The sequence below is a fragment of the Halyomorpha halys genome, unplaced genomic scaffold, assembly GCF_000696795.3.
Source record: "Halyomorpha halys isolate HHAL.00 unplaced genomic scaffold, Hhal_1.1 Scaffold113.1, whole genome shotgun sequence".
Classification (NCBI taxonomy): Eukaryota; Metazoa; Arthropoda; class Insecta; order Hemiptera; family Pentatomidae; genus Halyomorpha; species Halyomorpha halys.
The window spans coordinates 122,133-134,307 of NW_027111402.1; the positions used below are offsets into that span (position 1 = coordinate 122,133).

The 12,175-nt window shown below is 31.0% G+C and overlaps 1 protein-coding gene across 1 annotated transcript in view; it reads right to left on the reverse strand.

The window, feature by feature from the left end:
- LOC106677924 (alkaline phosphatase) overlaps window positions 1–12,175 on the reverse strand; it is a gene marked incomplete at both ends in the record, with an annotated part of 709,077 nt that overhangs the window by 94,289 nt on the left and 602,613 nt on the right. Inside the window, 1 exon segment of the mRNA XM_067049406.1 lies at window positions 9,528–9,702. Within this exon segment, the coding sequence (XP_066905507.1) occupies window positions 9,528–9,702 (175 nt within the window).

Below are 12,175 nucleotides of genomic sequence, written 5' to 3' on the forward strand. Positions count from 1 at the left end.
AGACAAATCGATTAGCATGAAAAATGTATACTTTCTGAGCCACGCGCTTAAAATGCTTAATTTTGTTAGTGACTTTGTTCACCGAAAAAATCGGACCAGCCTATAATGTCCCCAGTGAAATCCTGAACAATTAGCAAAAAGCCCCAAGTCAATCGGATGAACGGCATGGCAGCGCATAAAGTATCAACAAATAAATATTGATTTTTATATATTAGATCATACAAAATTTATTATATAGTATACATAAGATATCATATATAATTACTTTTAAATATTATCTACATTTACATTAATTAAATTGAAGTGCTGCCAATAGCTAGTTCCTTCACCAGATATGTAGTATAAATTTAATTTATCTATAGTAGTATATCTCAATAAAGAAAAAGAAATCTAGGAGAGTATAAATGTAAGTTCAAGAATGACAGAAAGGAGTGAGACAAAGCGGGACATGTGGCTAAGAGCCCTAGAGACGTGTGCTTAGCTGTCATGACAGGCGAGAACTGGAAGTCCCACTGCGGCAGCTAGCTAGTGAATGTTCTTGTACTCATTTCCGACGGGCTGGAATAATCTGGAACCCGAATCTGTCTCCTCCCGGAGAAGAGAAAAATAACTGAGTCCCTCCTGGAAGGGAGTGGGTCGAGGCTTTAATTTGAAGCAACACTCAAGGGAGCCCTCTGTACACAGCTCTGCCCCACTTCCACCTGCCTGCTTCGGTCAGGTGTTATCATTATATCAACCTTATATTCCAAGAACAACTTTTAGACAATAACCGATAGTTAAAATCCATCATCCCATTAATAATAGATAGATGGATAAAACATATTCCAAAAACTTATCAATAATAAATAACATATATTTATAAAAAGAAAAAAAATCTACTAAGAATTAAATTAAAATCAATCCTTTCTCGTTTCAGAACATATATTATTCGTTGCAATACTTTCCTATACTAATTTAATTTTGCAAATTTATATCATAAATATAATAATATACCAAACAATTATTTATTGTTAACCAACGTTTGGCCACACTTCTAGGGCTAAATGAGAAAACAAGATACAAACATTTTAGAATTAACAGAACATTAAAAATAAAAACATTTCAAAAATAATTGTTGAGGTTATAAATTATATAGAAAAATAAAACTAATAAAACATTAATTATAACAATATGACACGTTGGTATACCGGAGGAAAGTTAATAAATATAAGCAGGTGTGATATAAGTCCTCAACATAGATCTAGATACATAAATTGTAGGAAACTACTCTTGAGTAGCGTGACCAACATGTATATTTCCTCATATTATTATTATTAATATTTTTTAATTTTAGTTTTTCTATATACTTCATAAACTTAACAATTGTTTTAAATGTTTTTTTATTTTTAATGTTCTTTTATGTGAACGTTTTTAAAAATTTTTAAATCATAATTTATAAAGCTTTAATTAACTATTGATCTTATTGGCGTTTAGTACAGCTATTAGACTAATTGACTGCTGCTACAAATTACAAGCAATTGACAACTAAACTCCAGATTATCAGACGGTCTACAAGCCTCTTCGATAAGCGGCTTTGAGAACTTGTGATCCTGAGATAGCACTCTGGTAAGTCGTTGTAGGATAGGTACTTAAGATGTAATTTATTATTTACAGTTGAGAAATGAATTAAGCAGGACAGCTGACTCTTTTAGTGGCGATCGAAAGAGAACGTATGTCATGACTGCAAGAACAGTTTGGTTTGATAACCATTAAAAAAATGATAAGCAATGCAAACAAAAATATTAAAAGAAAATATTCAACCTTAGAATCTAATCTAGAAGTAACCTACAATGTAAAAATGGTCTTTGAAAAAAATCCAATTTTTTTTTTGCCACACAAACAAGAAGTACAAACTGATACAAGAAGTAGTTTAGCTTTGCAAAAGCTCTCACATTAGATAATAGGCAGATATAAATATTAGACATATTTTCTATAATTTATACGAATTACTAGCGCTATTATGCTTATTCGTATAAAATATTTTTTATGACCAAGAAATTCTATTCAACACACACAATTGTTTAAACTGAATACTTTTTAATAATTATTTTAATAAATAAGTTAAAGTTTACGTTAATAAGTAACAATGTTAACCCAGAGGAAAATATCACTTACGTTTTACAGTTAAGCTCCAGCTATTCGTAAACTTATCTTAACCCTGAATTGTAATCATTTAGGCCTCATAGTTAGGTTGTACAATAATGGATGATTTCTTCGGACTACAATTTTTTTGTAAGAGCCAGCGGGTCTGAATAATTTGAGATAGGCAAATTAGAAATCGGTTGAGCCGTTCATTCAAAAATTCATATTAAGAAACGGCCATACTAAATATATGTACAGTATTTTTCAATACTTGAGCCCAAATTATTTCAAAAATTCTGAGAACATCATTGTGTGATTTGAGCAATAAAACCTATGAACTGGTTAAGTCGTTAGCTCAAAATATTGTTCTATAACTTCAGACGAAGAGAGTGAATATAATTATTTTAATATGATATAATTATTTTCAGGATTTCGACAGGGTTTCAAAATATTCACGGTACCTATAATTCAACTATTAAAAATAAAATTAGGCTAAGCCTTTCACTCAATCGTAACATAACAAAAAACTGGCAAATAAAGTATACAAATAATAAATATCTAAACGCTTAAATACCTGAACTGGTCAAGTCTTTTTAACTTGAGCTCCGACTTTTAAAAAAATACGGTATCTAGTTGAATAATTTCAGTCATCAAAAATAAAAATCGACAGCCTAGTAGGATAAAATTATCAAAAAAATCTGTAAAAATTAATTTTCACATTTTTAATTCAATACTTATTGAATACCTAGGCTCCAAAGAAAAAATACCCATATTCATGGGAAAGAACAAAACATGTGATGAGTATTCCATGGCAATTATGGCTATGTGGAAATAACCTTAGAGTGATGTTTGACACGTGCCTGATTCATGCTCGTGCGTAATTACTTCACCCGCAGTTACCACCAATTATGGTTGAACATTAAAAAAGTTCAATCAATTTAAAACTAACCACCACGATTGGAACTTCATTTTTACAGATGGTTCCAAAACAGTCGAAGGAGTAGGCACTGCTGTCGTTTCAGATAATCGCACCCTCTTATTCTCGCTACAAACATATTGTTACCACAACCATATTACCACTGCAGAACTGTTCGGAATCAATCGCATAGTTTACAATATCCCTCTAAACTGTCCCCGCTCGGTCATCTGTTCTGACTCGGAATCTGCCCTTAAATCTTTACAAGATCCATTTTCAACACACCCATTAACAATAGAGTTAAAGCAGCATTTGAAAACTTTGAGCAACACGGGTTGTAGGGTCTTGTTTTTATGGCTGCCAACTCATTGTGGGATCACTGGGAATGAAAAGGCAGACTCGCAGGCCAGACTTGCTATAAAGACAGGCCAATTCGTAACATCATCAATATGCAAAGATGTTATTTCATGGATAAAAGCAATTAGATGGCAAGAGTGGCAAGAGTGGCAAGACGAATGGTTCACCATGAGATAAAACAAGTTAAGAATGGTCCAACAGACAGTGAAACGTCCAAGCAGAAACTTGAATCTGCTACGGAGAGAAGATGCGGTATTAACCCGTCTTCGGATAGGCCATACTCGACTCACCCACGGTCATCTCACGAAAAGAGAAAATTCAACGACGTGTCGCTACTGTGGAAACGATCTCACCGTTAGGCATATTCTCACTGAATGTATTGCTTACAAACCACACCGATTCTCTTCAGATTTACAGGAGGTGTTGAGGGAAGATCCCACTACAATAACAAAACTTTTTCACTTTCTAAAAATCATTAATATTTATGATTACATATAGTCTAACTATCCAGCAATAGATAAGTGGATGCAAAATTCTTTATGGCAATTTACTAAGAACCTCAAATCTAATTGCAACTTTTTAAAATGTAAATCATAATTGTAAATATGTAATTTTAATTGTAAATATGTAATTTTAATTGTAAATATGTAATTGTAATTGTAAATTTGTAACTTGTAATCTAATTGTTAATTTGTAACTTTCTCACTTTTTAACTTTATTAATTTGTCAATTGTTATCTACTAACTTTGTAAACTCAGTGTAAATGGCCCTAGTGGTCTAAACTCTCAAATAAATAATTCGTGCTCTATCTCAAAAACAGTTCAGTTTTTTTCTTTAAAAAAAAGGCTCAACTTAAGTTCCATACGAGTGTTCTTGAGTATTAAAGTATATGTCAAAATCTTTAAAATCAATTTTTGAACGTCCCGATCCACCGAATTATATCTTTCAGAGTTTTGAAACCTCTCATTTATTTCAATTACTTTTATTAAAGTTTCAATAATAATTTAATAATTGAAACTGAGATTCGTCTCTTATTTGTTAAATTCTCTTCCCAAACTTCATTCATCAAAATCCATTGCTCTTGAGAACCTAAAAGGGATCAATTGTACCGTATTATATATATGTACGATTAAACTAAATAATAAACCATTGTGTAGAGATGTGTATTAAATTTTTCACACATTCTATATTGAAATTAGATCATAGAAAGTCTTACATCCCATGGAGCATAGAAAAAAATAATAACTCTCAGATGAAGATTATTATAGTACTCAACTAGAGCCAAGAAATTTCTAATGTTCTTCTTATCTCTGACCTATTCTAGTTATTTTTTCACCATGGCCACATCTGGATGCAAAAATGGATTTAAATGATCGCCCACTACAGGTTCAGGAATAATTTTTATTTGTTAATTTATTAACAACATTATTAAAATAAATACAAGTAAATTTGGTGTTAGTTATACAATGGCATGATAATGACATAAGAAGAATACATTCAATGATTCTCGATCAACAGCCTGTTTTACATCAAGTAAGACTTCCGAGCAGTACATTCCGCGTTTCAATCATGACGAGACATCAACCACGCGATGACATTGTTGCATAGTGTAGTGGGATGTTTGGAATCCAAACTGGTGACCAGGGATTATGTGATTGGAATCTAGGATGGGGATGAGCAATGATTTAAAGTAAAAATCTGAAAATCTCAATTTCGAGAGTTAGAGCCTTCCGGTTCATTTAGACACTTTTAATATACATTTTTTATATTTTATTTTTTTAGGTTGGCTATCCAGACGTTGTAGATATTTGATGCTTTCCAGTTTGCTGCATGCGGATCTTTCACATTTTTGCTATTGGTTGTCTCTTGACAACTATAGTGGCATTCATTAATGTGTAGAGGTGTCCTGATGGATTGCTTCGAACAACGTATTCCGCCCACCTTAATCTCCTTGCCTTTCTTCTTCTGCAATTCTTATTCTGAGATTAGAGTATAAAAATTTCTATATAAATGATAAATAAATAAATAATTTACTACATTCTGCAGCAATATTTACTTTTTTAGTGTTCATATGTATAACTGATATCGAAACATGTTTTTGAATATGATATAAATATTTTTGGGCCCCCTAATCAGTTCCAAGTTGTCTTTATACGTTATTTCATGTGTCTACGCCGGACTTTCTTTGTAACTTTTTTTGCAATAATTGCTTATTTTTTTATTTACCAGAGTGCTAAAACCATAAAAAATGCATAATATGTATTGCAAAAATTCAAGAAATTTTTACAAAAAGGAACATGAAGTTAGATAACAATAAACTAGAGCCCGTGTTTTAATGAAGTTACAAAAAATAAGGGAACCGTATACCCTGCAGGACCAAGTCTGAAATATACACCATAAAATTGAACTGGGGAATACAAATATCTTGAAAAATAGTTCTCATTTAGTTTTACCCTCAATTTTCCCTATTTGTATTCATAGAGTTGTCATACATTCAAGCAGACGGCTCCTGATATTCCGATGAAATTGCTTACAAAAATCTCGCAGAAGAGAGAGATGAGAAATATGTCTAGTAATATGCTCCCTTTTGATATAGCATTGGCCTGCTGCAAAAATAGTAAATTCCCAAGAATTGGTATTTTTTTACTGGAATAGTAATTAGTACGTTTAAATATGTCATACAGTCAGAAATGTTCTAGGTTCTGAAAAAATAGTGTATATTACAAATTCTGGACTTTTCATCTAAAAACAATTTTCCAAGCCAAAATATTCTTCTTATGAAAACTTACATAATACCAACGACATTACATAATACTATAATTGTACAATTATTTTTACATTAAAAAAAATATCATTCTTACATAACAAGTTATTACAATTATACAATTACCTGTATCGTTATATTGAAATTTAAGTCATATTTATAAACCTAGTAATATATTTTATATGAGTAATGTTAAACAAGTAAAAGTTTTTTAATATCTTTATTGAAATTTACAACTGTATATTATATAATACATTCGGTAAATTTGATCTTAGTTAAAATGGAGTGTTAAAGGCGTGTTTAGAAACTAACCATTCCAATGACATTTTACATTAGTTGGTCTCGTGCCCATCTTTTTTTCAAGCACCTCGGAGGATTGTCAGGAATGGAAGAGGGTGTAAGGCTAGAAACTAGGGGGTTTGAGTCGTTAGGGAGTTTATAATGGAAGGAGTGATATCTGATTCGGGCTAGATCGGCTGCATAGGGAAAATTGAGGTCTTTATGTATGACATTTAGAAGTAAAATTATACTTGTTTATTATTATTATAATGATCTATACGTTAATATAATTCAAAATTCCATGAGATAATCAAAGAAATTGATAAAAGATTTAAAGTATTATATAATAAGCATTAAGTATAAAATGGTGTATGTTTTATTTATGTATTTGGTCTGAGTAACCGTTTCGGGGTTAAATTATAATAGTAAAGATATTTGATGCATCCAAGTTCTTGTTTTTTTAGTTTGTATGCTTTATATTTTGTCTTCAAAGGTTTACAGTTTATTATGTTAAATTATTAAAAAAACAATTTAAATACAATTAATAAAATTTGACATTATATTTATTTGCTTTCATCATGTTTTACGCTTGGGCTAGCAAAGGTTCCTTTTGAACCCCTACTTGTCGTAATAGTATATATTTCAAGTAACTTTGTTTGATGAAACGATTGATTATACACACTAAAGTAGTAACTCCAACTGAGACAGACTCCATGGCTACATTAAATTAAAAACCAAAAATATAAAACTTTATTCAGATAGACTATTTATTCGAAACGTTAAAATTTCTAAAAACTTTTTCTTAATATTTCATGAAAACAATTTACTCGTACTTCAAGGCAAACTCTACCATGTTTTAATAAAGTGATTATTTTTTTTAAGGTGCCAAGCAAAGAATTTTATCTTAATTAGTAGGATAATCTAAGTCTTAAACTTTTTGACAGATAATTCCAGCTTAACCTTCATTAACACTTCACTTAGCAAGGCGCTCTGTTAAAAAGAGCTTCAAATATTAGATATAATTAATTTATGTGCGGAGCGTTTTGTAAGGAATTCCAATTAAATAATCTATTAATCATTGAATACTCCCCGTTACCGGTTAAGTAAGATTACTTATTTACATATTAATCGAAAGTGAATTTAAATTTTTACGTGTAGACTAATACTTCTAACTTTTTTATATTTATTCATTCTAACATGATAACATTTTAGCTATTTTCGCTCACGATACAGCAGTGTTCTCTCAACATGATGACATAATAATAGCTAGAAATACTTTGCAAAGTCACCTTAATGAACTAGAACAATACTTCTCTAAATGGAAGATTAGTCTGAACATTAAAAAATGTACTTCAAAAGTATTGACGCCCAATAGACCCACCAGAACTGATCCTCAAAGGCAAAAATGTATAATGGAGTCCTGCCGGGGAAACAGTAAGATACCTGGAAACTTCGATCGCCGTCTTACCTGAAACCACCATGTCAATATCAAACTACCTCAAACCTACCAAGGCAATGCTATATCCTATCTTAAATAGTAAATTCAAAAGCGCCATCCTTTACGAAATGAAAAAAAAATTACAATTTATTCAAAATAAAGTCGTAAGAATTGCAGTGGATACTCCCTGGTTTGTAAAAAACAGCCAATAGCATCGGGAATCACAAATAGAGACAATAGAGGATTATATAAAAAAAGTTCCACTCCCAGTTACCTACAGTTAAGGGAGCAGTGACCTACAACCTGGGAAACCATCCACAATCTGAAGAATGAAGGCCAGACTGCTGCAGGCATAGACATCCTGCAATAAATGCTACATTTATCATGTATTATAAATTTTATACTATCATTTTAATATAAATTTTATAATATCATGTATTATTTTTTATTATATTTTCCTTTTAATCTATATGTTAGTCTTATTCTCGTAAAATGTATCTATTTGTTTGTTCTTGGTAGGCTGATCTACTGCTGTGACTATGAATGATGGTCTGATCTCACATTACCGTCTAATATTGAATTAGTTTAGCGGGTCACTGAAGAGGATCTAGGAGGGTGAATTCCGGAGAGCGAATTTGTTGATCGGGTGAATTGAATAATTGTGAAAGGGTGAAATTGGAGGAGCAGAAATGAGAAAAAAAATAGGAATGAATGAAACATTTGTATTTGTTGTACAGACCGAAATGGATTGTAAAAGGAAACTGTAGGGGGGGGGGGAATTGTTTATTATATCCTATTATTGTATCTCTTTTTTTTATGATTATACCATGTATGTGTAATGTATATATGTCCGATTACGGATTGATAAGTATGCTGTGTGAGATAGCAACCTAATGTATTTAGGCAGCATAGATAAATAAATAAAGTTTTTCTCTCTCTCTTCACTCTAAAATTTTATTTTATCTTAAGTTTTTTCTTCATATTTTCCCTAAATTCATTTTCTTTCTTTTTTTTACATTAGAAGTCAATTATTTATTTGATTAAATCTATAAATGTCATTGTTCTTGTTATTAACCTACTTTTATCTTTTATTAAGAATTATTATTTTAATCTATTTATTTTATCTTAATTTTTTTGTGTTATTTATAACATTGTTTGGATGTATAAGACGATACCTCCCCGCCCCCATAATCAATTGTTAAAAAAATATACCTCTTAGAATAACCATGTAAGGCTTACCAGGTTGCTCTGGTATTAAATAAATAAAAAAAAATAATAATAAGATTTAGGAGATTATTTTACTCCTTTTTTTAACCTACAAAAAGTAATCCAAATAGTCGAAAACCAGGTTTATATTATATAATTTGATATTTTCGTTACTTTAAACGAAAAAAAATTAACCTAATCTCGTTTAAATTTTAATTTATTATGTAATAACCAGTTGTTCAGCTTGACAGCTGGCCCTTTACATCAACAAGGAAGTTAGTAGCATCGATAGTTTAATGATTTTTTTTTAATACTAGGGTTATATTTTGCCTACATTAATATTACCTTACACAGTTTAGGAATCCACAGAAATGTAATTCAAAGAATCATATCATATATCTTATCATATCATTATGTTTTTCATAATTATACAGCATATTTCTTACCGTCTTGTTGTGCCCAGTCGATGAGGGAGTCTATCCTCGACTTTAGGGAAGACGCACAGTTTCCAAACCTTCCATTAATGTCCAATCCGACAGTTTCGAAGTTTGCTTTAACTCCAGAAAGCAGCGCTGTGGCACAAGCAGAAGACTCTCCTATTTGAGCATCTAAGTTGTAAGTCTGAAAAAAATAAATAAATCACTTTTTTAACATGATAAAAAAAGGTGCAATTTGTTATCCTAAAAATGTACATTAAATTAAAATATTTTATTCATAATCAATTGATTATTTTTATACGAAATTGCCTAGTAGTTACTTTTATTAAACCGAAATCGTTATGGGCGATAGATATGAATGTAGTTTTTGTTTTTAATCTATGCGCAAACATATTGATTGAATGTTGCTTAAACAAACTTACAGAACGGTATTACTGCCACAACAATCATGTACACTAAAAATTAAGAAGATACTGAGACCCTGGAGTACCTCCGGCCATAAATGTGGAGAAGAGGTTGTGCTGACTAGACCGAGAATAGGGCCGACAAGACTCACTCATTCCTACCTCATTACAAAGGAGATGCCAAAGAAATATAAGTACTGTAATAACAATATGACCATTGGCCACATCCCTCAGAAATACCCACACTTTTCGGTCACAATTTATAAGTTCTGAACTAACGTTTCCTCAGCACTTATAATCGATAATAAAACAATAGAATCGGTATTTATATGTTTTTTTAAATTTATTTATTTAATGTAATTTACAACTGCACAAAATAATACAATAAGTAAATATGTTGCATGTTTCATATAGACTTGAAAATCTTGAGAAGGAACCACCCATTGTTGGTACTTCAAACATTAATTTAAATTAGAAGGTCACGTGGCCATCTTCTTTTCAGACGCCTCCGAGGATTATAAGGGATTGTTAAGGATGAAAAATTAAGAATTAATGGGTTAGGATGGTTAAGGAATTTAAAATGAAAAGACGCATATCTGTTTTGGGCCAATTCTGCAACGAGTGGGATGTTAAGGTCCTTTGTGAATGAGTTTATTTGTAACGTAATAAGCAGCATCAAGGATTTTACGTAGGATTTTAGATTGTAAGGATTGGATGCGGGAGGAATTTGATGGTTTGGTAGAGCCCCAGAGCTCAATTCCATATGTCCAAATTTATAAGTTTAAAATCACATAATTTACTTGCAGAAATATGATAAAAACATTAGAGATTCATCCCTTGTATAATTTTGGAATATTCACTTCAGAAATTACTTTTTACTTTCTTTAGTGTGCGTACTGAAGAAAGTAAAAAGTAATTGAGTGCATGCGTCTATATATGTCTGTGTATATACAACACAAATAAAATAATAAATTCAATATTACCATAAATTAATAAGAATTAAACGGAGTTGATAACCTAGGAAGTTTTACTCCGTTAAACAAAATAGAACGAACGAGCTATAAAATTAGTCGTCGTGCTATGTGGATTTACTTGATGATTGATTATAATATTAAATATATCCGCATGCACAACAAGTAACTAAAATATGTGGACGCTATTACCACACTTTAATATTATTTTATATCTTTTTGCTTTCAAGTGTAATGTAATTGCTTAACCATAAATTTCCCCCACTATCCTACCTTGTTTTAACCTTGCATCCCCCTCAAGGTCAATTTTCCCGTCATTCAGAAAGTTATTTTTCAGGATAATTTTGTTGTTGGTTGCATCTAACCATAAAGTTTTAACATTCATTCAATATCTGTATCTAGACGAATACTATCATGTTTGCGATGTTACTTTCACGACAGATATCTTTTTCTCGGGAAACGTTCCTTTAATTAGAGCAATAAACATGCCGCTTGTAAGCACCTACGTCGTTTAACTGCAACTGGAATAAAAGGGCAGCAAAAAATATCATTAAAGGGAGAATAAATGCCTTCGGAATGTCGTTCTTGCACTAGAGTGCAGGGTTTGATAGCGCATAAATTGCTCACAATAAAAGAGTGCATCTAATGGACCGTTTAAAGTGACATATGTACCGAAGTAAGGGTTTTTCTTCTTTCTCTTTTACTTCTAAAACCTTTTATGTAGGATTCAGAAATAGCCTCAATGTAGATTAATTTAAAAGAAAGGTAAGAGCTTAATTTGATGTATTTATTTAAGTAAAATTATGAGATGTGTAAAATGAAATTGATAAAGAAATTGAAGATAACAGGTTCTTTACTTATTTCAAAAAATAGTAACAATGATTTATAATAAATTTGAAGAGAGGTGGACACAACGGAGAAAAAAATCAGAGATTACTGGTAAGTGTACAGAATGTCCGATTCCAATATGAACTTTTTCCTATTAAACATTCACGAAAATTCGTTTTTCATTTGCAGTTTTCTATTATATTTATTAAGTTACAAATTAAACATTAGAGTTAGTAACAATTAGTAAAAATTATGTAACTCCTAGAAAATTCGTTGGTTCGTATCAAATGAGAACAGTACATCAATCGTATATTGCAAAATTACTTTGGCATATGGCATCCATTCAAATAAACCTAATTATTGAAAATCAAGTTATCAATAGATCCTTACGATAACTCATAGCTTGACGACTAAGGATCAACTTGACTTGATAGGGTTTATTGGAATTGATTTA